Source organism: Engraulis encrasicolus, chromosome 10 (assembly GCF_034702125.1).
Source record: "Engraulis encrasicolus isolate BLACKSEA-1 chromosome 10, IST_EnEncr_1.0, whole genome shotgun sequence".
Lineage (NCBI taxonomy): Eukaryota > Metazoa > Chordata > Actinopteri > Clupeiformes > Engraulidae > Engraulis > Engraulis encrasicolus.
Window position 1 is genome coordinate 35,906,015 of NC_085866.1, and position 27,295 is coordinate 35,933,309.

At 43.6% G+C, this 27,295-nt stretch overlaps 1 protein-coding gene across 1 annotated transcript; it reads right to left on the reverse strand.

The window, feature by feature from the left end:
* Nucleotides 1-1,011: 1,011 nt before the first annotated feature.
* Nucleotides 1,012-25,960, reverse strand: srpk3 (SRSF protein kinase 3). The gene is made up of 16 exons (XM_063208735.1): nucleotides 25,862-25,960; nucleotides 25,244-25,352; nucleotides 22,968-23,524; nucleotides 22,104-22,212; nucleotides 21,384-21,471; nucleotides 20,966-21,053; nucleotides 20,635-20,741; nucleotides 17,027-17,192; nucleotides 15,949-15,974; nucleotides 8,860-9,118; nucleotides 7,415-7,714; nucleotides 6,302-6,399; nucleotides 5,696-5,803; nucleotides 4,947-5,016; nucleotides 4,473-4,565; nucleotides 1,012-3,295 (listed from the first exon to the last, which is right to left on the reverse strand). Exons 1-16 carry the CDS (start codon nucleotides 25,875-25,877, stop codon nucleotides 3,111-3,113), a joined length of 2,379 nt encoding a protein of 792 aa, XP_063064805.1. The 5' UTR covers nucleotides 25,878-25,960; the 3' UTR covers nucleotides 1,012-3,110.
* Between the last annotated feature and the right edge of the window lie 1,335 nt (nucleotides 25,961-27,295).

The following is a 27,295-nucleotide window of genomic DNA, read 5'->3' on the forward strand; positions in this document are numbered from 1 at the left end:
TCAGCCAGAAACCAGATTTTTTTGTCAGTAGTGTCATCACTCCCAGGATTTTCCCCCCGATGCACTGAAGGAAGCATTACATCTGGAATACTGAAAAACAGGATAAATCACTGCACACTACTGGACTAGATTTGCAGTATGTTTAACACTTACAACATCTAAGAAATTTACTCATCCAGTGTGCAGTGATGTACCCTGCTTGTTCCTGGATTATAGGACTATAGTCATACATTACAGTATTTCTCAATTGGTTTTGTACATTTCGCGAATCTCTCGCAATTTGAGAAACATAATATTCATTCTCAAAACAGCTTTAACAAATGGCAAAACACCGTGGATGACCTGCAAAACCGAGTCTCTTGCTCAAAACCCAAGTTTTTGTGTCAATGAACGTATCAGTGCCAGCAGAATGGTTAGTCATTGTGTCATACTGTGGTCCGTGTATGGACAAGCTAGTCAAATCTATTTGTCATGTCAATTGAATAGTACACTTTTGAGGATCTTTTCTGAAGCAAAATGTTGTTTAGATTGGATGGGAAATGCTGTAAATTCGACTTTATGTTACATTGATCAGATAAGATTGTCCTAGATATACATTTAGACTATGACCTATTTTTTTACAGGTTTTCTCATTGCAAAATAGGAAAAATAGCAAACCCTGGTTGAGGTGTCAAAATGCGCCCTCTACCATCCCTTTTTACTTGTCTTGCAAGCCCATGTGAAAAAAATCTAGAACTGTAAAACAAAATAAATTTGAAACAATACACTGATACTGTATAAAGTGTACTTACTGTCTTGTGAAATTCTAGGGAAATATTGTAATTTTGCGTGGAGCGTAATTATAAAGGGCACATGAGACAGAGTAATATAATGTAGTACAGTGCCTATTGTTGTATTGCATGCCTGTTTTCTCTATCCCTTCTATTGCCTTTGATTACAGGGAGTCAATATTTACCTGTGAGCAATTTACCAATTCAGATCACATTTATAGATAAAAATCCAATGGAAATTATACAGTGCTCATCACATTATGACAGCTTGGTAAATCATTTTGCATGTCAAGACTTAAACTATGACATAGGGCCTAAATGTTTTGGGGGGTGAGATAGTTTCATGCATTCAGTGACAAAGCTTTTTGAGTGATATGACAAATGTAATTGCTAAAGTACGAAATGACTGAGAATTGTACACAGCCATGGCATGGTGGACGAGAGCATTTGCTATATGCCGAAAACAATGAGAAACTGATTTGACCATGTGCAGAGGTAACACCAGGAAGTCACAATTGAACAAAGACTTTTGAGAATCATTATTCTGTTGTGAGAAATGTACAAAGCCAATTGAGAAAAACTGTAATCCAGGAACAAGCAGGGTACGTCACTGCGTCACCAGGTCTTGGACATTGGTTGTGCATAGGGACTTCAATCTTTTTAAAACATATCTGGAACTCTTTGTAAAGATTACTTCCTTGCTCAAGAAATGACCCAACAGAGGTTGTACTGTACTTGTCATATAAGTTTATTTTATTTATTTAACTTAATTCTCTGGTCTCCAGTCACGGTCATACGCAGTATTTTGTATATTCACAAACAAGCATTCCACACACCAACTGGCGAACATATATAAAAAAGTGAAGGCATGTTTTCCCCTCCTATTTTTCATTTTTACACATCATGGCATATCAAGGCACTATTTTATAACATATAAATACATGACCCAACTTGACTTGACATCAGACAACCATACATCTGGAAAACAATTGACAGACATTTTATTCCAAACATTTACAGAAATCAAAGCTCAATAATAATAGTAATAATAATAATAATAGTACTTAAAAAGAACTGAGGTTACACGGTGGCTAGCTGTGTGCTCAGAATCAGGTAAATCTGAAGTTTTGTCTTACCATAATACTTGTGATACATTCGGACATGTGTGCACCTGGGACTATACCGTGGGGTGCTGATGGCTGACTGTGCTGCTGTATATCATTCTAGTTCCACTTGACCTTTCCTACAGCCTAAAACCTTATGCCTCAGTACGCCCCCCCCCCTCTGTGGAGAAATCAATAAGGTTTCCTTACCGTCAACCTGCACAAACCCTTGAGGATGGAGGAAAGGACGCTAGGAAATTGAATGATTTGCAGGCGATAGGCTGGGAGAGAGAGCAGGCTATGGGTTATTAGCACGGTTCTACGTGGTTCTCTGCATGTGTGTGCAAGGACAAGGAAAGGAAAGCAAAGGAAAGGACCTACATGTAGTGAAAAGAATGGACATATAGCATAATGTGCTGGGGGGTTTTATCTGCTACTCATATTCAAGACTGCATGTACACAGTAGAGGGAGTTGCTTCTGTGCGTCATAGAAAATAGAGAAAAATAGAGTGTACATTATGTGTTTACAGTGTAGCTGCATAAGGAGTTACTCCCAATGCGTGTGTGTGTGTGTGTGTGTGTGTGTGTGTGTGTGTGTGTGTGTGTGTGTGTGTGTGTGTGTGTGTGTGTGTGTGTGTGTGTGTGTGTGTGTGTGTGTGTGTGTGTATTCATGTGCAAGGACGAGTTCCTCAACCTTATGTGTTGTGTGTCTGTGTGGAACATTGCTTTTTCTCCAGTGCATGGATGGATCAAGTGTAGTTTTGTCGGTCTTTTGTATGTTTATGTACTGTATGTATGCATGTGCACGTACCTACAATGCTGCTTTTTCTCAGTGCATGGATTGAGTGTGTTTTTGTCAGTGTGTGTGTATGCCTGTAACAATAACCATCAATAAATAATCCATCAATAAATAGAACTTTTATATCTTTGTCAATTGTCAATCATCCAGCAAAATCTGGTATCATTACAGGCTTGTGTGTGTATATGTGTGTGTGTTTACTAACGTTTTTCTCCCCCCCAGTGCATGGATCAAGTCTAGTTGTCAGTAGTTGTGTGCAGCAGTAGTGTGTGTGTGTGTGTGTGTGTGTGTGTGTGTGTGTGTGTGTGTGTGTGTGTGTGTGTGTGTGTGTGTGTGTGTGTGTGTGTGTGTGTGTGTGTCAAAGAGTGAGAGAGATTTTCCCAGTTCATCGATCAATTGTGTCAATTCCATGGTGTGTGTGTAAATGTGTTGTGCGTGTTAAGAGTTGAGCCAGGGGTGGTGCAGACACTCGGCGGCGGTGGCCCTCTTCTCGGGCAGGAACTCCAGCATGGTGAGCAGGAAGTCGCTGAACGAGGCCGCCTGCTCCAGGGGCCACTCGTACTTCTCTAGGAGCACCTCGAACAGCCCCCAGGGCTTCAGGTTGGCGATGTGCCGGAGCTCGCCTATTGGGCCATCAACACGGGAAAACGCACATAGACAACGGGTTTAAGATTTATATATTCCACAACGTGAAAACAGTCAAATACAAAAGCAAATACAGAAATGCAATGTACACAGAAGTTGCTATAGCTTCAGGCGGGAGCTTGCCTATTAGGCCAGGGTTTCCCAAACTGGAGTGTGCGGCCTGCCTCATACAGCATTAATGAACATTAAGTAATTTTTAATGGTATGGTGAATTACATACTGGAAGGATGCTGGATACATGTATTCTCAGTTGCAAAACACTCCAAATCTTAGGGTGCTCCCATTCAGCAGTCTTATTTCACTTTCTGTACTTGAGTGGTAACTGCGCTATGACAAATAAATCTTAACTTATGAATGCATGTGTAATGATGACAGAGTTGTCCAGGAGTGCACTTCCGCCCACAACTATCAGCAATTCAAGCATCACTGACAGTATTCTGCAATATTTTGGCGCCCCCTGGTGCAAGAGCAGTGACATGCACGTCAACGCAACCCTATTGATAGATACTGAACTACGCTTCCTAGTGTGTGGCAGTCGGACACAGACGTGGGCTGACGTGCATCTGCCTCTGCTGATTTAGTGTGTGGCGCTGCTGGCACATGAGGGGGAGAATATAGCAACCAGTCAACAACTTGAGTTACAGAAACAGGAGAACCGTCTCCCGCCGAGCTACGGTCCCTCTGAATGGTGTTTTCGTAACCAGAGCTTAACTCAGCACGTTTCGACAAGGTTTGGTAACATCGTCGTGTTTTAAGAGCCTCTGTAACTGACCTGACAATATATATTTTCCCCTCAATGCCTATTTTTAGACCTGTTAACGGTACCCCCCACACACTGTAAGTCCCTGTAAATAACATTGACGCGTTCTCTGCTGAAGCAGAAACCCCCCTCATTAGGCTGCAAATACACCTGGAGGAAAGACAGCCGTGGCTGACATGTCTTTAACCCTATTAGTAGGAAGGACTGCTTTCCTAGTCCTTCTAGAATTCTGCTCGAATGTTCCAGAGTAAAATATCTTTGGTTCTACAAGTATTTGTGACATCATAGTGAGAACTTTCACCAAAGTTCTAAACACATAATGTGATTTGCACTCCTCAAATGGTAAACCCACACCCCACACATCCCTTCATCCGGCGATGAGCCTGATGCCTTACCTTTGCGACTGAAGTACTCGCGAGAGTAGCGTCCTGAGAGGGCAAAGTGAGGTGGAATGGGGCCCAGAAGCTCAATGATGTGAGCTATGTGATCTGAGATGGGGAGACACACAGAAAGAGGAGGAGAGAAAGATGAAGAGAGGCGCAGAGAGAGAGATAAAGAGAGGCAGACAGAGGAAGAGAGAGCCGGTGGGCATACAGAGATCAGATAAACTGAAATAACTTCTGCTAACTTCAGCAGACTTCACACAGAAAAGGCTTCACACACTGATTGACTGCTTTGTTTTTTTCTTTGGTATTGGGTTGTCTTTTCTGTTCAATTTTTTTGTTGAAAAGGGTAAAACAAAGTTGTGGTTAGGCGCAGAGCTCCTGGCTGACAGAATGGGGAGGAGACGGGGAGATACAAAAAAAGAGAGAGAGAGTGTGTGTGTGTGTGAGAGAGAGAGAGATGAAAAAGAGTGAGTTTGATCAGACCTTCATCTCTGGTGTAGTCCTCTCCTGAGTGGGGCTCAAACAGATAGTCTCCTGTGGCCAGCTCAAATGCCTGTGTTAGCAAGAACACACACACACACACACACACACACACACACACACACACACACACACACACACACACACACACACACACACACACACACACACACACACACACACACACACACACACACACACACACACACATTAAGTGAATTTCAGTCTATTCACACAACTCAGCACTCAGCAGCATCACCCTTATCACCACAACACCAGTAATAAACTACTAATAACACAAAGTAAACGCATACTGAAAGTGTGTTGTTCAAAACAAAAAAGACATTCAAAATAGCCATATAGTTTACACCACTACAAACACGTGTGTGGAATGTGGAGAATGGCACACACATTGCTACCAGTGGCTAGAACTGCCTGTACTGAGGTTTGAGGCTGCTGCTGCAGAGGAGAGAATGTACTTAACCTAGAGGTGAGGGTGAGGGAGTTCGAGTGGGTATTTCTGTGTGTGCGCGAGAGTGTGTGAGTGTGGGGGTGTGCCTGCGTGTGTGTACCTGCATGTGTGTGTGCTTGCGTGTGTGTGTATACGCATACTATTTCTGTGTGTGTGAGTGTGTGTGTGTGTGAGTGTGTGTGTGTGTGAGTGTGTGTGTGTGTGTGTGTGTGTGTGTGTGTGTGTGTGTGTGTGTGTGTGTGTGTGTGTGTGTGTGTGTGTGTGTGTGTCCATTTCTCACCATGCATGCTGTGCTCCAGATGTCCGCGGGAGGTCCGTACTCGGCCCCTATAAGCACCTCCAGGGCGCGGTACTGTCGGGTCTGGATGTCCTCTGTAAAGTGCTTGTGCTGCAGGAATTTCAATTATTCCAGTTGTTAGCTCATTTCAATGCAGTTTTCACCATTATTTGCAAAGATATATAGCATAGGCTATTTCACTGACTTGCAGCTTAGACATTTACACATTTCCCGTTCCCAGGACAATTAGTACAAAAGTTGTCTGGACATTAACTTCAGATGGTTTTGTAGTTGTAGGCTTTATGGTCCTCAGAGTTCAGGACTAGACTAGTCATTTCCCGATCCTTCCCCAACTGTCTCTCCCATCTAATATCCTGTCGTCATCTCCCACTGTTCTGTCTGAATAATAATAATAAAAACGAATAACTTTTCAGTTCTCCAATCAATCATTGTGGGCCTTGTCTTTGAAGAAGTGGACGAGCCTGAATGTTTGACTATTAATGAAGTTTAATGTTTGGCATTATTTATAGCTTCAGCATCAGGTAAAGAATCTACTTATCTACTGAAGCCCAATGCTGCTGTCTGTACAGTATGTGTCAGAATACTTACCACCCAGCAGGCGTTTCCCAGGTCTGCGATCTTGATGGTGATTTTGTCAGCGTTCTGTGGGTCCAGTGGATTTACTAGGAAATCTGCGGCGCTGTACGCTAAAAAAAGCACAAGGCGACGCATGAGTCACAATATGCCTGCCAACTCGGCCAAGTATATTCAGTTTCTTGAAACCCCCTGAGAGTAGTGACACCCAGCTAGAAAAATCAGGTACAGATCGCAACCCATATAAACCAACATGGCTATGCAACATGCAAATTGAAAAATTGCAAGGATATTGTGAATTGATTCTAGCGAAGGATGGTGCACTATTACATGTACACTAGTACACTACACATACCATAGCACATGTAATTATGTAATATGAAGTGGAATAAATAATTTGTGTGCTGTACACCACCACGGCATGGTGTTAAGTACAGATGTCAGAGAGGTGCTGAATAAGCCCTGCCACAAAACTGATCCATATTAGCTGACCATAATGAGTATTCAAAACTGCTGCTTAGTACCTTGTGCAGTTAGCTGTAACAGAGTAATCACTTTCAGAACTAGGATTCACACTTTTGGTGCTGAGAACATTACTAATAATGACTGCAACCGAATGTGGTAAAAATGCCTCTCTGTTAATGGTTTGCGATACTATCCACCAACAAACATATTCATAATTTAAGCATTGTTAATTCAATTCACATATCAATGTGAAGTATTGTGTGGAAAAGAGCATAATGCCACTAATTGTCATAAAAATAGGCATGATACACCACAGTAAGGCTTTAAGAAAAAAACAATATAATTATGTGGTAATGATTGTGGCATATGATTGTACTAATTACTGTGTTGTTGCCAAGAGCGTGGTAAGAATGCCTCAGGTGTAGAAGGGAACAAGGGCTGTCTGCCAGGTGCATCATAGGCACAATGCCAAATTGTTTATAACACATCATGCAAATACATGTTGATACCACAATGAACCATCATAGTGCAGAAATATAAATAATGTTCCCATCTGCAGTAATACAGTATTGATAAGAAAGGGTTTTGCAATAGCAGTATCTTGAGAGCGAGAGCGAGAGCGAGAGCGAGAGAGAGCGAGAGAGAGAGAGAAACATGTCTCACAGCTGGAGGAGAATTGCGATTGCTGGCTGTCGGCGCCCGTGGAGTAGCCGGAGAGCGAGGACAGGACGGACTCGGAGGTGGCCGACAAGACGGAGCCGGACGTCCCCGACAGGGCGGAGCCCGGGCTGGAGAAGCGCATGGGACCGCCGGGGAGGTGGCCGAGGCCGGGGATGTGACTGAGGCCGTGTCCGTGTCCGTTGAGGCCTTCCTCCAGCCACGAGGAGCCCGACTCTGGACTGTCCTTGCTGCCGTGCACCCGCAGGTTGGCATTGCCGTTACCGTTGAAGACCGAGCGGCAACCTGCAGAGAGGAGGGAGGAAGCCATCGGACTCATGCCAACCAGGACCCGGTTTCTCGAAAGCACTGCTGCTAACCACTTAGCAACTTGCCAATGCGAAATTGCATCGCAAACAAGTAAGTCGCTAACTTAGTTAGCAACAACGTTGTTGAGAAACACACTCCAAGTGTTAAGGCGTCTGTATTTCACATGTGGTGATGCCTTATTGGACATGGCGTTATAAGCACAGCACTGTCAGTCTACTGACACATGTACATACCAGGCTGCCTGGTGGAGCACCAGACCACTTAGTCAGTCAGTCACCCTCTCCTTGTCATCACTCTGTCCATGTTATTCAGTTCTACCGGCCAAGTACACATACAGTACAAACTGTACTCAACTTAAAAGCAGAGGAGTGAACGGTGTGAGAAAGGGCTCACCTGGTGGATATTCAGTTAGTCACCCTCCCCTTATCAGCACTCTGTCTATGCACTATGTTACTGAATACCAAGCCAATCATACTTGAAAGCACTACTGCACACAGGTCAATGACATTTTAGTAGTAGCTCAACCACCGTTAACCCAGTGATGCCTAACACACCTGAAAAAAATGCCTGCTGAATGCTTAAGCCCTTGCTGTGAAAGTTGCCCTCAGCCTATAAAAAAACTAAATATCTTAGCCTCTGATGCACATAAAACATTAAATAAGTTGCATTTAAACCACAAGACCTGCATCTTGCATTAGAAATTCGAATGTGTTCATTCAGCTGTAACATACCCACATTTTTATTAAAAAGCTAAAATCTAAAGAGCTTGAATGCAGCGTATATGTGTCTCCACGCACCAAAGGTCAAACAACATACAAGTATAAGAGTCATCAGGCTAAATTGGGTTAATGCCACGATTGTATTTCTTATTGTATGCATTATATAATTTTTTTTTGCCTTTAGTGGTTTAACAGTACATAAATGACCAATTACTATAAATTTCGGGACATTAGCTGTGGTTGTACCACCTGACGTCTGAGATTCAAATAAATAAATAAATAAATAAATAAATAAATCAATCAATCAATCAATCAATCAATCAATCAATCAATCAATCAATCAATCAATCATTGAACCATATACTAGCTGTGAACGTGAAGCGATCCGGTATGTGGTCTTACCTGGTGGGTTCCCGTCAGCCTCGTCGTCGTCCTCGTCGTCCTCCTGGAGCCTCCAGAGGGGCCGGGGGCCCTGTGTGTTGTTGTTGTTGTTGTTGCCCAGGGGAGGCGCGCTGCCACTGGGGTGCTCGGGTGGAGAAGTGCCGGTGACGTCCAGCTCCTCCAGCTTCTGCAGGTCGTTCAGCCGCTCCTCCAGGAGGCGCTGTTGCCGCTTGGCCTTCCGCTTCATCTTCTTCTTCTTGTTCTTGGACACCTTCCCCATCTACACCACATGCGGCCACAACAGGGGAGGCAAGGATGGCAACAGAGTGAGGAGAGGAGAGAGCATTCAGGCTATTGCAGTCTATTGCAATCTATGAAACAGTGATTGGAAACCACCTGGTTGAATTAAGCAGGTAAAGCCAGGTCATTTGGAAAGAGTGGCACTGGATTCATTTAAACCTAATGCATCCAGGCTTCCCTTCACTGATCATCAAAGGAATTAAAGTTGTTAGGGTGTGAAGTTAGATGGGCTTCTTTAAACTCAACTCCTCTGAAAACATGACCTGGATGAATAACAATCCGTCACATTCAGTCTGCATTATTTATGGCCAGGGGGTGTTAGCTTTCCAGCCAGTTGAGTAGGACGCTGGCTATGAGCCGTCATTGGTTGAAGCCTATTATTTATTTGGGGCATACCAAGATGGTTGCTCATCCCTGACTCATAGGGTGCGAGTCAAGCTGGTTCCTACAGCCCTTTCCTATTGCTTGTAGCCCCTTGCCTTGGCGTCACCATGCCTCCGTGGAGAAAACAATGAAGTTGCCCCGCTGTCAACTTAGGCAGATAAACTTTTTGGGGGCTTTTGGCGGTTCCCCCCATTCAACATCCTGATTGCAAATGAGATAAAGAATTGTGCTTTTGCAAGACATGGAATAAAACTTTGAGGATCCACAATGACATTGAGCCTTGCGTCACAGGGCCACAAGCAAAAGGACGGTAGGAACTAATTTGACTTTCACCCACAGAATTCATCTCCGCCATCTTGGTAGACCTGAAGTGAATGGTTAACCCTTGCAGTGGCACAATGGCTTCAGTTTCAACAGCTAGCCTGGATTGCTCGCACCACCTCCATGATTTGTATGATGACAAATATTATTATTGTTTATTAATGAGGTCAGACAATTCAGTTAATGTTGAACAACCTTTGAAATGATCTCAAATCAAATATACTGGTAACTAGTCCTGAGAAATCAATGAAGTTAACTGATGTAAGCAGTTCCTAATGATTTCCATTTAATTCCCACACGACCCCACGATACAAAACAGAGAAGTGCTCATGGTGTATGACCCAAATCCAAAGCGCCTAATGTAATGTGTGAACCGATTGACCGAGCACACTCAGGAGAAATACTACAGGAACGAGACAAGAACAGAATGGAACGAATACAGGATACTGAAGCAGCCATCTGCAGAGTCCCCACTATCCACTGTCCACCATCCCCCAGGCCTCACTCCCCTTCCCTTCCCTTCCCTTCCCCCAAGCCTGGATATAACACTGCTGTGCCTGTGCCTCCGCTCAGCTCAGCTCAGCTCAGCACAGAGGACAAGTATTCTGCTGCTCTGGTCGCTGCGGGTGCTGCTGCTGTGTCCTATTTGGCTGAGCAGCAGTGGCCTGGCCTGCCTGCCTGCCTGCCTGACACAGCACTCCGTACATGTGGCCATGTGGCCTTGGTGCTGTACTGTATTTGGGGACTGAGTGGAGTGGACAGCAGAGCACAGCAGCACAGCACAGCACAGCACAGCAGGCCCAGCATGATGACACCTGACACTGCATGGCCATTTCCTGCCAAGGGGAGGGAGGAGGAACAGGAGCAGGAGGAGGCTATTTCAGGACGCATAACAGCTCAGCTGCCCATCAGGAGGGGACTGTGTGTGTGTGTGTGTGTGTGTGTGTGTGTGTGTGTGTGTGTGTGTGTGTGTGTGTGTGTGTGTGTGTGTGTGCGCGTGTGTGTGTATAATGTATATGCAGTATAGGTGTGCGTGTGGGTGGGCACGTGCGTGTGTGTGTGTTTGTGAGGAGGGTTTGCTGCCACTGACACCGCTACTGCTGCCTCTTCTGAGAAGGCCCGTGTTATTGTCGACGTAGCGAATCAAGTCACATGCAAACGTGCGAGGATGAACGCGTGCAGGGCTGTCATGACTGAGGTGGAGTAGGTGGGGAGACTGGGAGGAATGCACAGGGAGATGGTATGGGTATGGGTACACATGGGTGAGGGGGATACTTCAAGCTAGGGCTGGGCGATATGGAAAAAAAAACAATATCACGATATGGATTAATTTATATCACGATAATGATATATATCACGATATAGCACAATTACATACATTTTCAGTTATTCTATTTATTTGCTCTTTATTTTTTCATGCCGCAAAACTACCTTTCTTTAACATGGATCTTTTTATTCTTATTTTTACAGTTACATTAACTTATAGTGTGTATTGTGACGATTTGAAATGCAATTAAATGATTCAATTGTATAAAATGGATAAAATTACTATCACGATATAAACGATATAGGAGAACGGTCACGATATGCACTTATATATCAGTGTAGCCTGGCTGGGCATGTTGCAATCTTGGCAACAAACCCTAGACTACAAACAAATTGACCCCTTGAGGGAAATTTGAATTTCTGTAGCATCACAAAGGTCAAAAGACAGAACTCCAACTTCCTTGAAATAATGCTATATGCAGTAAGGAAATACTTATATACTGAATATCATTTCAGTTACTATTGCTTCCTTTCAGTCCTGCCCCATGGTGCCTGATTTCATGCATAAGGGCGCCTTAACATTACACCTGCACAAATGAAATGTCAGGATCCACCAGTCTGCATGTGGTCTAACTCTGCAGGCAGCACAGTACAGCAGAAAACAAGGCAGATATCAGTCAGTGGTTGTTGTGGGTCTAACATCACGGGGAGGCCAGTTGGGGGTGAATGGGGACGCAGGTGCTTCAGCAGGCAGTAGGTGGGCTAAGACACTCAAGACCACAGGGATGCGGGCCGGGGACGGGTGGCCTTTACGCATGGCGTGGAGATGAGGAATGCAGCAAACAACACGCTGCCCTGACATTCACCTCAACACACCCTACTGCAGCACACCCTGTCAGGGGTGGAAATGCTATGGAGAGGGGCAGGCAGGTGATCAGCAGGGCATGACAAGCAGTTATCGGAGATCTGAGTAATGATGCCAGAGGAGATTGAACAAGCTACACACTCAGAAACGTTGAAGCACTTTGGTACTATGGGCAACACAAAATTATTATTAGTAAAAATTACAACGATTATTCACACTAAGAGTAAATAAGAACCGTGCTAATAAAACTATTATACAGTTTATGCCCCTAGTAAAGCAAAGCCACAGAGTTCTTCATCCAGTGTCTGACAATGCGTTCTGGACGGTAACCCTTTGAGCACCTTCTGCTTTGCACTGGCAATAACATGGAAAGTCCTGACAACAAACAACTTCCAGAACTGCACAGCTACAGCTCTAGAACTCCTTTTGCTCTTCTAGTTCTAGAAGTCTTCTTGCTCAGAGGGATAAACTACGATGATGAAGGGGTTCTCCAATTGGCTAAGTATGCAAGGGCGGCTGGAGGAACAAACGGCAAAATCACATTTTCTAAAGCTAACATTTCAAAACATTAACATAATCATAAAAGCCCCATGTTCACTAGCAATACAAGCAAAACACTTCAAACCAACTCAAGTATGTTGGTTGGCTTTGAGAAGAGTAGCCTACCTACCACTTTACATGAATCTCGCTCATACGCGAGCATGCACACACAAACACAAGCGCGTGCAGATACACGAGCGCGCGCGCGCGCGCGCGCGCGCGCGCGCGCGCGCGCGCGCGCGCACACACACACACACACACACACACACACACACACACACACACACACACACACACACACACAGACACACAGACACAGACACAGACACAGACACAGACACAGACACAGACACACACACACACACACACACACACACACACACACACACACACACACACACACACACACACACACACACAGAATACACATTCACACTAAAGCTGACGGGTGTTAAATTGATGCAGTGAGAACATGTGTGTTGAAGACGTTGACAGTATACACTTCAGCAGCACCTCCTCGTGCTAATTAGGAAATATTAATACCTAAGTCGATGACTGATGCTAACAGTTTCAGTAGCACAGTGAAGGCCTTCTCGAATAAGCACTGCTGGAAATGGTGTAAATGCAAATTTAACAGTCTCTAAGGGTGATCCGTGTCATATCTAAGCACATATGATTACAGTGGCACTTTACTCAGTTTGGGTGAGACACTGAATTTTAGAGCAATTTCAGGGCAAGCAATTTGCAACATCGTCCAGATCAGATATGCAGCATTTATTAGCTTTTCTGTGTCTGAGTTTGGGCAGAGTGCAGGTCACACGAGAATAGTATAATGTAGTCCATTGATATTTGTATGTGTGATCAACACCACATTTTCCCCATAAAATGGAGAACGTAAACATGCTTTTATTTTTATTTTCTTCCCGAATCTAATATGGTAGATTAAACCGTTGATGTGACAAACAGGCACAATCTAAGGTTTTCTCCTGTGTATGAAATACTCCTTTTACATTACATATAACCGTTATTTCTGTGACATCACCAACAAGACAAGTATTAAACTAATTGGTCCCTAATACAAGAATGCTTCAGATGCGTTTTTCTCCATAGAGCTTCAGCCCTGTATAATTCACAAAAAAAGACTTACATTGACAAGATTAACAATTTGTGAATTTTGTCTCTTCATCTTGACTTCCCAGTTTTGGCAAACCACCCAGAGTAAGAGGATGTGTATGTTTTTCAGCATGATATAATTCATTATTACTGTGCACTTGTGAGATGACCAAACTAATGTTAATATTAGTCAGCACTGCTGTGCAGTCAAAAAAACCAAAGACCAAACTCTCCGGAAAAACAATAAATTCATCCAACAATTAGGGGAAAAAGGTTGATTGGGAATTTTGATTTCACATGACAACTGTCTGAGTGAATCTCATGCAACTTACAATATCATGGCAATAACTTATAACCCAGACCGCCAACAGAAACACAAAGGGAACATTTTTATTTCCTCTGAGACCAGTAAACAATCCATCTGTCTACTGTGCAAATTAAACTTTTCCAACATGTTGTCTTATCACTGGATCATATTGACCTACATTTGTGAAGCCGGACTATATTTAAACAGCCCACTCGACTGGCCTCAACAGGCTGATCTGGGCTAGGCTGCCAGGCTGCCAACGAGGGGCTTGCTAGCATGGTTGGCAGATAATACTGATGATTTCAAGCCCCAAAAGAATGTTAAAAAAACGCCTTAAGGCACTAAATCCTGCACGATTTGAACTAAGTTCTATAGATTTCTATACATCTGCAGAAGAACCCACCCATACCCTCTTTTACCGGCAGACGGTCATTCTAAGCAGCTCAATCTGGCAACACTGCTTTCTAGCATGCTACGCTGCTGTGCCAATCTTTCAGCATTACAGTTGGCCCAGGGAGCTCTGTGAAGGCTCTTCTCAAATTCTCACAGTCCAGTCCTAGCGGGCCAGTGAAAACAACAGCCATGTTTATCTGACCCTAACATTACAATGTCCCACTGACATGAATAGAAGAAGGAGACCCAGGGCTATTTCTCCAGAAAAACGCACCTCATAAGCTGCTGTTGCATAGTGCTACGTCAACACCTCGTGCCCCAACATGACACTGACAGCCGTTTGGATATTGCCATGCACAAACATTTGATGCTGCTACTGTTTATTCAGACCAGACACAGAAGCCTGGTCACCTCACCATGTGTAGTAACATGAGACAGTGATATCAAACATTACAATCTCTCCGTGTGAGAAGGCTAACGGGGCAGTGGCAGCCTGAAGGCTGATGACAGCACTGGTTACACTGGATGGTTATCAAATGCCCCCAAATGAAAGTTTATGAAATTTCAAACTTACTGCCCTGATTATTTTCCAGTGTAACACCCTACCATTCCACCTTGCCTCGGCCTACCCATACTACCTGTGACACATGCAACAAGTTTTGCTCCTCGAGGTACATTTCAAATTCTAACGAGAGGGGACAGATCGATTATGAGCATTTCCAACCTCTGGACAGAGCTTGTTTAGGGCCATGACGCACCAGTTTAGTTAGCAGCTGGGTGATGGAATGGGTGGTGTGATTGGTTGTAGCCATGGTGGCATTTCTTAAACGCTAGCTAGACACATCCTTTGCATCTCCCTCAGACAAATGGGTTGACAACACGGGTCAACCAGACCAAGGTCTCGAAAAGAGCTGCAGTCACAATAGCCAGGCTAATCCCCACCCGCTCCCTGCGTGTCACTGCCTATTGCCTAGTGCTCTTGTGCATTCAATGGGTTAAGTGAGGAGTTCATGTTGTTTATATGCTGTGCTGTATAATCACAATGACGAATGAGTTCCGCGACAAAAGCATGTTGTGCATCAATAATGCAACTACATTTGATGGTCATACTCAACATTGTGCCACCTCTTTCCAGAGTTAATGTGGAACATAACACAATTAGTTTCACAAAATGTTTTGATATATGCTTGCTCATATATGCAACACATACAGGGAACATGTAAAACACACACAGAGACAGAGCTATGCAGCTACTACAATACTGACAGTGCTGGGATTTAATATGTTAAAAGCAAGAAGACACAAAGAGCCCAAAGTTAAGAGTCACAGCAGCATTAGTAAAGATCTGATTCTGTAAGTCATGAAGTAGTCATCCATCTACCTACAGAATGAACTAAATGCTGGATTTCCCCCCCTTTTACTCTGTGCTCGGCATGCATCATGCTTACAGGACCTACGTATGAGCAGGCCCAAAATGATAAGTGAGGATTTACCACGAAACACACCACGAAACTACACCCTCCCCAGTGCTCGTATGGCTTTAACTAAATAATGTTTTCATTCAATTTTATTTAGTTTATTTTTATTTGGGGAAGAAAAACAGGCACGGCTCTGGACATACCTGATTTTCCCTTGGAGCGGAGCTAACTGCCATCAGAAACGGAACGGGGAAGGGGAAAGGAAGGGATAGATAAACCACAATGATCACAAGGAGAAAAGGAGAAAACAAAAAAAACAAACAGAAAACAACAGAAAAGAAAGGAAAAGAAAAACAAGACACAGTTAGAAAGCAAATAGACTGAGAAGAAATGAGGATGACCAGATTTTACACCAATGAAAGAGAGAAACCTGACAGTGAAAGAGAGAAAGATAGATAAAGAGAAAGGGAGAAAGAGCCAAAGAGGCAAAGAGAGAATGAATGAGAGAGCACTGTAGAAGAGAGCAAGAGATGTACAGCATGCAGAAAGACACATTCCATTCAAGTGGAATTTAATTAAAACCAATTAACAGTTATCCAACAAATACCATCTTTAACCTTTGAACGGATTAGCTCACCATATTGCCATAGGTGATCTTCGCTAAAGACTTTCCTCAAGTCAAAGGTTGTGCTCACCACCAATTTACGAGGTCAGGCCATTTCATTTAGCTTTTTTGTGTCAGATGCAACAAGAGGGTGTTACAAACCTGACAAGTCTTAGCACCACTAAAAGTGTTATCAGGCTAACACCAAGGAGATTTACGATGTCGTTAACAGGTGACTACAATATACAGAATTCATGAACTCTTATACCAAATGTGACAGTACTCAACCTAAGGACACCTCTCGCACAAAGAGGCTTGTGCAGAGCGAGCCTCTTTGCGTTATAAATGTGTTATAACACACGAACACCCTTCTAGTAAGCCAATTGAAAAAATTCCACCCCATTCGTCCCACTATCACTTATTTTTTTGACGGCCATCATTACTTATCCAAACCTTTTGCATTCTACCTGCCCGCCCATGAAACAGCACGTCCATAATTCATTAAACAATGGATATCGTCATTGCATGTCATGGCCAGTATTCCATCTTGCTGCGCTCAATGCTGCAGTACCTGGCACTTAATGCTACAGTATGGAGGCATCTAAGGAGGGTTTGTGGTGGAAACCTGGGGAAGCAGCAATGGACTGAAGTGTAAGCGTTGGGAAGGTGGGGCTTACCGTAGGAGCCAGAAGGCGGTGGGGCTCCTGCCTGCTGCCATACCGTGGCCTCAGCCGCCAGGCGCCTCACGTACACATCATTCACATCCAACAGGATGTTCTCTGGCTTAATATCTGTGTGGATGATCTTGCATTTGGAGTGCAAGTAGTCCAGGCCTTGCAAGACCTGAGGAGATGAGAGAGAGAAATGTAAAGATACACAGAGACGTGGGAAGAATTAGAGAGAGGAGAGCATGTGTGTGAGAGAGTGAGAGTGAGAGTGAGAGAGAGAGAGAAGGAGGGTGCATTTACTGACCAAGAACCATCCATTTGGCTATTCCTTCCACACAAACGCATACAAATTACAAGGGAGAGAACGAGAGAGAGAGAGAGAGAGAGAGAGAGAGAGAGAGAGAGAGAGAGAGAGAGAGAGAGAGAGAGAGAGAGAGAGAGAACCAGAGTGCGAAAGGTAGAGATAAGATACGATTCCCAAGCGTCGTACATTTCGATGACAGGGACTGAGGCATTACACATTGTGATGACACAAGACTTTGACAAATTACACTCCGAAAAGCTTCCGCTGACACAAGGGTGTGACACTTGACAAGCTAAACGGAATTCAGACTCAATCATCAGAACAATGTAACACTGTATCGCTCTGCCTGATCAATGCTCATCACTTCCTAATGAATATGCATCTGTACTCTGGTACTAGGCTCTACATTACATTGTATTGCAGCTGATACAGTAGTATTACCTACATAAACTAACAACTGGGGAACTGATGTCCTCCTACAGAGCTTTCTTTGGCTTTAGTAAACGGACACCGTGTGAGGTGCGCACAGCAGTCAATCGTTAACACAATTGTCGTAACACAGTCAGAATTTCATGCAGTACTTTTTAAATTACATCAATATTTCGGCTGACGTAGTGTTTCCCCCAGAAGTTTTGTTAGTCAAGGTGGTAGGGCGTTAAAAGTATATATTTTTTGGCTAAGCAACTTCAGAAATTACATTCACAACATGAAATAATAATCTTTTCAGGGGACCTAGTCAAAGTGGAAGGTGTTTCTTGTTAAGGTACTGGCCACCTTAGCAATAAAGATTGCTGGGAGAAACCCTGGCTGATGCCTTCTATGCCGAAACATTGGTCTAATTTAAAAAGTACAGCATGAAGTTCTGAGTGTCCGCCAACGAGTGTTTTCTTCATAAAATCCTAGAGAGCTTATCACTGGTCGGGTTTAAGAGCCTTGCACTATGTTAGCACTGGCTTATCACTGGTCGCAGTGTTTCCCACAGAAATTTTGGAAACTATGGGGGCAGCCGGGGTTTATTTTGTCCGGGGGGGGTGTCTTCTCACACGGGCCTTTTTTTTTTTTGGGGGGGGTGGGGGTGTATTCTTGCAGCGTAAATGCAGAACGGCAAAACAATGACTGCAGTATGACATTGGTGCATGGAGAAACTGTAGGCCTGGGCCTATATTTCAGCCATTTATATTTTGAGAAATAAGGCTACATAAGATTTTACCCATGACTTGTATAGCCTAATAGTAGTACATTGTCATTGTCAAAAAATGCAGTACAGTGAATAATTTCTGTTTACAACACAGTTTCATTCGTCCCTCATGCAGGGGTCTGGGAAACAATAATAAAACAAAATAGGAGCAGAGATAAGAATTTAAGAGCACTGTGAAATTGTTAACGCATAGACAAAAAGGGTCTTAGAGGGTAGGCTATGCCTTTTCCCCCACACATATCTGTAGGCGTACACATTCTACATGAGGGGTGCTGGTCACAGGGCCAGTTTTTTTCCAAATTCCTCCCATTAAAAGGGCTGAACAACATATTACACATTTATGTCTATATTCACATTCATTACACATTAATTTCTATATGCAGCCCGATGTCTCCTCTGCTGTGTCAATGAAGGTCTGTCACCAAACTCATTACAACTGTAAAACAAAGCCTAGGGAGTGTTAGTAAACTCATCCCAACTGTCCCTTCTCTGAAGGTTTTTTATATTGCTCCCAAACCCAAGTAAACTACAACAACTTGACTAGGCTTTTGATCCCTGTCTTTCAAGCACTTGTGGTTCTCTCTATAGCAGGGGTGCCCAACCTTTTTTTAACCAAGATCTACTTTTGAAGTTGATGGTCTGCCGTGATCTACCAAGTCAAATTCAAGGATGTCAGTATGAAAATTTAAGACCACCATTTATTAATCACCATTATTATGAACAAAATGTTTTCAGTAGGCTACTATGGCCGTATCTTTTCAGTGTGTTTTTAAAGTGTGTTGAATAGCCTATCTTTACAAAGCAATGCAGCACTGATAGTATGCAGAGATAATTTTAGTCATACACAAGTCATAAACAACTGAAACAATTTCAAAATGATAAACATTTGGTATATAAAAGGCACATAGGCCCTATTTCTAAAATATGATGAAGCATTATCATGCCTTCAGTGGTATAGGCTACAAAATTAAAAACGGCTCAGAAATTCACCATTTGTTATGGGTAAATAGTAGGCTACTATGAGAGAGAGAGAGAGAGAGAGAGAGAGAGAGAGAGAGAGAGAGAGAGAGAGAGAGAGAGAGAGAGAGAGCAATGAGAGAACTCATTGGATTGGTTAACACCCCTACAGTAGCACAGCAAAGGCTTTCTATTGTGAGTTTGGCCAATCTTTTTGTCCACAACTGAAGCAAGAAACAGCACAAATTGAAGTGAATTCCATACATGTCAACAACTAACATTTCCCTTACACGCGGCACGCGATGTAAACGCAGTTAGCGATGATGCATGCGACTAGCGATTTGGACGAAGATCCTCGCATATCGGCGTGTCATAACGCATCGTTGCGCATGTTCTGTTACTCACACGATGTTACACGTGTGCACACATGAATCAACTGTAATACCCTTACGGTCATCATTCTGTGTTACCGTGGGACTACTTATCTAACCAATACAGAGTCTATAGGATGTATTTACTCCAGGAGGAAAATGCGAAGGAAATTCAAAATCGTAATTCAAATCGTTTTAACAAAAACGGATATCGTTAAAAAAAAAAAAATTTTTTTTTTTTTTTTTTTTTTAAACATTTTCGTAAACTATGGCGGCCAAATTTAAACTATGGCGGGCCGCCATAGTTTCCTCAATGTATGGGAAACACTGGGTCGGGTTTAAGACCCTTGCACTATGTTAGCACTGGCTTATCACTGGTCGGGTTTAAGACCCTTGCACTATGTTAGCACTGGCTTATCACTGGTCGGGTTTAAGACCCTTGCACTATGTTAGCACTGAGAGTATGGTGAGCCTAAGAATAGAGCAAAGGACTCTACTCAGTCTAGAGTGAAAACGACAGGATGGTAAGTACAGCATAGGGAGTCTACTGAAAAACACTGTAGGGTTACACTAGATAACACTAGAAATGCCTTCTCACAATGACTCAAAAGGTCTCCCACTTCCCACTCAAACTCAGTAGCATAATAGTGACTGCTATAGGAAGAGACAAAAACATTAGTTGTAAGACAAAGCTGGTGTTACTTTCCAAATTCTACAGTTGCTTTTACTCCAACTGTCTGATGACTATGTGAATGCCACAGTGAATGGGTCGAGAGCCCACACCCACCTGTCTGAGGATGCTCTTGACACAGACCAGAGGCAGGCCCATGTAATTGGACTTGATGATGTACTTCAGCAGTTGGTGTCCAAGCACCTCCAGCACCATGCAGACATCTTTCAAGGGTCAGGGTTAAGGCAAATACAGCCATAACACTGTACGTCTTTCATTCAATATCACAATACAGCTTCTCTCAGATGTCACTCATTTCAATATAGAGTTACCTGCAGTTAATTCAATTCCATTCCATTTATTGCTATTTACCATGAAGAATCACCACAAAAACATTGTGTCAGAACACTGCACCAACAGACAATATTATTAAACTTAGAAAGGATACGAACACCATTGATGCCAGATATTTTGAAATCGTCTATCAGCTGTACAATAGTTTCCCTCTTTTTGTCTGTAGGGTCTGTGTCACGAACCTGATAGGGAGAAATGACCTATGGTTAGATTGCAAGGCTTTCAAACATAATTACTTTAAAACCTGCTGTATTATCGTACCCACACCACAAGGCAAAACTGCTATGCCGTGCAGTTATTACTATCTTAAAATTACAACGATACATTTGTAGTAGTTTTTTTCATACTTTTTCAGTTTTAAACTATTTTGCTTCTTGATCTGTAGATAAATACAATTAACTCTAATTAATCTTACACTAATCCTTGTACATTGTTTCAAATCTCTTGCATCTTGACCTGTGCATTAATTGCTTAATGGTTTGTGAAGTGGTAATGCTGATTGCTCCACTCACACATTTGAGCAGCTTGATTTCATCCAGGGCTGTTTCTGTGTAGTGCTGAGCACTCTTCACCACCTTTAGTGCTACAAACCGCTTCCGACTGGAAGAGAGAGAGAGAGATAGAGATAGAGATAGAGATATAGAGAGATAGAGAGAGAGAGAGATAGAGAGAGATTTAACACCCATTGTAAATAATATATATTATATAACTACACAAGACTACACAGTTTGCATTCTTCTATGAGAGATCATTATGAGAAAAGAGACAGATGGGCCAACAGGGATATCAACATAGATGGAGAGGGGGGGAGAGAACGAGAACGAGAGAGAGAGAGAGAGAGAGAGAGAGAGAGAGAGAGAGAGAGAGAGAGAGAGAGAGAGAGAGAGAGAGAGAGAGAGAGAGAGAGAGAGAGAATCAGGGGAAACAGAAAACAGTCCCAGTGTGTTGGTGGCATTTTGCCATGAGTGGGTGTGGGAAAAACACCTCAGTAGTACACTTTCAGGACCACTCCAGGCTCAGAACAATATGGCTGATGAAATCAGTGGGGTATCCTCCCGAATCATCCTCCTCTCTCTCACACTCACAAACACTCCAACACACAGATTGAATGTAATCCTCAACTTTCTTGTCTTCGAGTAGCTAACCGTGTTATCTTCTTCACATCCATGCCTGAAATCATATAAGCTCACCTGCGCGCGCGCGCACACACACACACACACAGCAATACTCACTGTAGGTCCCAGCAAAGCCATACTGTCGAGAAGTGTCCCCATCCTAGTTTCCTGACGACATGGTATCTGCCATTAAATAAGTCTCCGATCTTCACTGGGTAGTATCCTCCTGCAACACACAGAGCAGGGTGGCACAGCGAGCAGGTAAGCTACCTTACCCAGCACCAGAGATGCTCCAAGACGCAAACATTTATCACAGCAAGACAGCTTTGCCACTGCTGTTCATTAAAGCCTCATGAATTTCTTAAAAGGTCGATACAGGAGGATATACAAGCGAAATGTCAACACGTGGGTATAAAAGTCCACGTTCGGACGCTCAGTGTTCTTGTTAAAGAGAGCAAATATGTGAAGGAAGAAATAAGAAGGGACATGTTGTGAAGTACAAAAGCGTCCCTTGTTGACAAATAGCCCTAAGCAAACACTGAACCAAAAATGCATGCTTGTTATTACAAGGCATACACAAAAGGACTACTCTCTAGACAACTACTGGAACAGCTACAGGTTCTTCAAATCTACACACAAGGCTGAGAAGGTTTACAGCCATCAAGGGCATATAACAATGACGCTGTGAAATGGAACTACCACAACATGCATAGAACAATACAAAAAAAACATTAAATATACATCATGCTTGACAGACTGTTACATTGCATTGCTGTGAAGGTTTTATGTGTGTCGTCTCTTGGGGTGTGTGTGTGTGTGTGTGTCTGTGTGTGTGTGTGTGTGTGTGTGTGTGTGTGTGTGTGTGTGTGTGTGTGTGTGTGTGTGTGTGTCTGTGTGTGTGTTGGCTTTTTTATTTTTATCTCCAGGCATCATGATTGTAGGCAGCGTCATGATTAAGATCTAGATTCTAGAGTGACGCACCCTTGCAGTAATCTGACGGGTTCTCTTGCTCCTCATCATCCGATCCCAGCAGCTCAGCCGGAGGGGGGGTGAAGTCTGGCGCTGGGGGGCTTAGGGCCTGCGGTGGTGGGGTAAAGTCTGTCGGTGGGGGACTGAGCGTCTGCAGAGGTGGAGGGGTGTCGTTGTAAGAGTGAGTGTGAGTGTCAGTGCGGGAATGGGTCAGAGTCTCAGTCAGGAGGGTCTGTGGTGGGGAGGGAGGGGTGCTGGCGGAGAGGAGTACCGGGGGAAGGCCAAGGGAGGGTGCGATGACTGGGGAGGCAGGGGTGGCGGGCGGCGAGACGAGGCTGGCGGGGGAGGGTGGCGCGGGCTCGGAGGTTGGCACAGAGGCCGGCGGGGAGTCGGAGAGAGAGCCAGGGATGGAGATGGGCAGGGAGCGCGGGAGTGGGGCGGCGGGCTTGAGGTCAGGGGGGCTCTGGGAGAGGATGAGTGGTGGAGGGGTGGGGGGAGACTTTGGGGGGGTGGAGGGGGTGTGGATGGTCAGGATGTGACAGAGTTCATCTGCGGTGGGCAGCGGAGGCCTGCAGGGAGAAAAGGTGACATTCATTAACAAGGGACACTCTGATTTAGCACATTAAGAAATATTCAGATAACACGTTAATTATTTTGAATAAACTACACCATACATGCTGCGTACAGCATGTTATGTTAGAATAACATGCCCATAATTGTGCTCCTCTTTGTAACTTATTTTCCTCCTCCCTTCTTCCCTTATATACGGTAATGCTACTGTTCTCCAATGGGAAGCCTTCATTTCCTTGGGATTAAAGGAGAAGTCCAGTTTTTTGAACATTAAGGCCATTTTCTGAGTGGTCTGCAATGTTTTAGAGTCTCCCTCACCGTTTATTTCATGATTGCTGCAGTCTCTGTTATTTGGCTGATTTGGATTTGATCTCAACCAGCTTTAGAATGGCCGTCTATGGGCACCTGCAACTCTGTTCTTAAAATCACCTTTAACATTTGTTTTCAAGAATATGCAACTCAGCAAGTGTTCAGCAGTATTCACTGGTGTTCCTTAACAATTTTCGTAGCGAAATATGGCATCTGTCGTGTTTTATGTGTGTTTTATGTAGCAATTTGTAAATTAAGTTTCACTTTCACTTTCACTTTCTTCCACAAAATAGCAAATAAAAAATGACAGAAGCCATATTTCTCCTTGAAACTTGTTAGGGACTGCTAGTGAACACCCCTAACCACTTTGTGAACTGTAGACTTTCGAAAACAAATGTTTAAGGTGATTTTAAGAACAGAGTTGCAGGTGCTCATAGACGGCCATTCTAAAGCTGGTTGAGATCAAATCCAAATCAGCCAAATAACAGAGACTGCAGCAAGCATGAAATAAACGGTGAGGGGGACTCTAAAACATTACAGACCACTCAGAAAATGGCCTTAATGTTCAAAAAACTGGACTTCTCCTTTAATAAGAGTATCTCCACTCCATAAGGCCCGATCATAAGCAAACAGCAAGAGTTATAAATAGTACATTATCCAACAGATCATGAGAATCCAAGGCAACAGTTACTATTGACTTTTATGTGTCCTTAACTAACAGCCTTTCAGCAGGACACACAAAAACAAAGCCAACATTCATTCTAGACAATAGCGTTATTATGAACCAATCCAGTAGGAAGGCAGACACATAAGGAAAGGCAGCGAGAGCAATGGACTTAAAGGGGATGTTGACACACGTGCATGGTGTGGCACACGACATATATAGTAACACGCCAACAGTTATGTCTTTAGGCATGTAACACACACCACACATGTCTGCTGCCAATGCACAGTCACAGAGACATTCAGCTGAATGAGAATAATTTGAAACCCCTTTACAAGCAGGGAAACAAAAGTGATCCGCCTGAATATAAACATATAGCTAACAGAGTGGCTCTCAAAGCGGAGTCAATCCTGTGGCCCTTTGCCATAAGAATTTCAAAATGTTAACCCTATTATGTAACCGTGGTGCAGTAACTCTATGCCTTGACTCTGACAGCCAATGTTTGGGGCATGTGGCGCAATGTGCATTGTTCGAGTTTACCAGGGTTACGTTAAAATAGGATCCGGAGGCAGGGGGCGAGACATGAGTCAATGTGCTTATCTGGAGAAGTGAGTCCCTCGGCCAGCCTTATTTTTAGAACATACTCAGAGACAGAATCACAGCCGCAAAATCTGGAACACGCTCTGTTGGACGCGCTGGTGGTGTGCGGCTGTAGAATTTGGTTCACACACACGCGCGCACTCACCCAAGACCGAGGCGGGGAATGTCGTCACCAGTTCCTTTGCGATGCTTCTTGCTTTTCTTTTTGTGCTTCTTCCCTGGGGTACTGTGCGGATTGTTGTTCCCGCTGGATACTGTCATGATAGAGATAATAATGTTAGCGGCACTGCGCTAGCTGCAGCGACCCCCCCCTACTAGCAACCTAGCTTAGCAGCCCACCACTCGGCTTAATGCTGATGTGAGCTCAGCACTCCAACCCCTAGCCACAATAACACGCATGGACAGTTGCCGCAGGCTCTTCTCGGGCGGCCAGAAAAGCAAATGTCACGACATAAAATGACATTCTTATAAACCCGCACGGAATGACGATATGAATAGCATCGAATCGCTATAAACAAGTCATGCCCTGGATGTAACTGTCCTATCTGAATGAGGAGTGTCGAGGTTAACGGACGGTAGCTGGCTAGTTGGCTAGTGCACTACATCAAAAATGCCAGGCTAGCAAGCAGAATGAGTGAAAGTTAACCACGCTATCCTGTCACTTGGCCTCACTATATGATAATTTAGCTACACCGAATCACCCTCGGTTGTGTCAACATTATAAAAGACAACGGCATTTTCGTAATAATTTTTAAAAACTCACCGTTCATCGATATCATCAGTGCAGCTGTCACCTCGCACCGTAGCTGTTTCACTGCTTGCGCATGCGCTCTGCTGATGCGCACAAGTCAGACTACCCCGGCTGCAGTACTGTGGCGATGAGGTGGTGGAATGCAACATTCATTCAAGAGGGGGAATTCTTTGCAATGGCAGGGCTTATAGAAACTGTTGACTAGACTCCGTTTTCAAGTGAATGTAAGCTGTTTCAAGTGAATGTAAGCTGCACGTGTAGATTTAAGGGTCATTGCTGGAGTGATGCAAACGTGGGATGCAACGGTGCATTAGTAGCCTACATGTGTGAATGTGTCTGTGTGTATGCTGTGAATGAATGTGTCAGAGAAAGAATAGTAAATTCATGTGGGAGTAGGTTAGGTGTGTGTGTGTGTGTGTGTGTGTGTGTGTGTGTGTGTGTGTGTGTGTGTGAGAGAGAGAGAGAGAGAGAGAGAGAGAGAGAGAGAGAGAGAGAGAGAGAGAGAGAGAGAGAGAGAGAGAGAGAGAGAGAGAGAGAGAGAGAGAGAGAGAGAGAGAGAGAGAGAGAGTGTGTGTGTGTGAGAGAGAGACGATTATCAATGTCTTAATGTTAAATGTTTTAGTTAAACTGCACATTAGAGACTGATCAAACACAATTTCAAACTTCTGTGCTAACCCTGTTTACATAGGTTTTTGACAATAAAAAGTACTCTTGACTTGACTTGATTATTATTATTACGATTATGATTATGATTATTATTAATAATAATAATAATAATAATAATAATAACTGTATTTGTATGGCACAGTTTCATGCAAGGCATGCAGCTCAAAGTGATTAACAACAATATTAAAAAATAATGGAGTGAGGTAGAAAAGATAGAAAGAAACAATTAAGAAATAGCAAAAAGACAAGATAGGAAACTAGACAAAATAGAAAAATAAGTAGATAGACAATAAATAAGTAAATGTAAAGAAAAATTAAATGAAGAAGTTGAAAGAAGAGATAAGTAGAGATTAAAGAGGCATAAAGTCCAGAAGAGTTTAGGCCCAAGAAAAGTGGTAGGCCCTATGTAGTCACAGGGAATAGAGCACTCAGATGACCCTCAGATGGCCCCTGGTGACAACAGGGGTGAGGAAAAACTCACTTCACTTGATTCATGATGTTTAGGGGGAAAAACTCAATGTAATGTGAGAAAAAAATCCCATATAGTTAGGAAGACACCTCAGGCAGAGACCAGCGGCCACCTAGGGGAGCCCCCTGCCAGGGCTAGTCATGAACAGATTAAGGTCGCTGTGACGGCTGGCAGCTAGGCAAGGTTGTATAGTGGGTCTTCAGGTGAATTAGGCCTGGCTATGACGTTAAATGATTAAGACAAGGGGCAATTGATGGAATACATTATTGAACAGAAGGAAGCATACCACACAGGCACTGTTAAAATTATAT

Bases quoted from the DNA above. Each gene is read 5' to 3' on its own strand.
- srpk3 (XM_063208735.1), bottom strand. The intron at 9,119-15,948 runs GTATGTCCAGAG...CATGTGGTGTAG, and splicing joins CCGCTCCAAGGGAAAATCAG to ATGGGGAAGGTGTCCAAGAA. The intron at 5,804-6,301 runs GTAAGTATTCTG...AAATTCCTGCAG, and splicing joins TGGGAAACGCCTGCTGGGTG to CACAAGCACTTTACAGAGGA.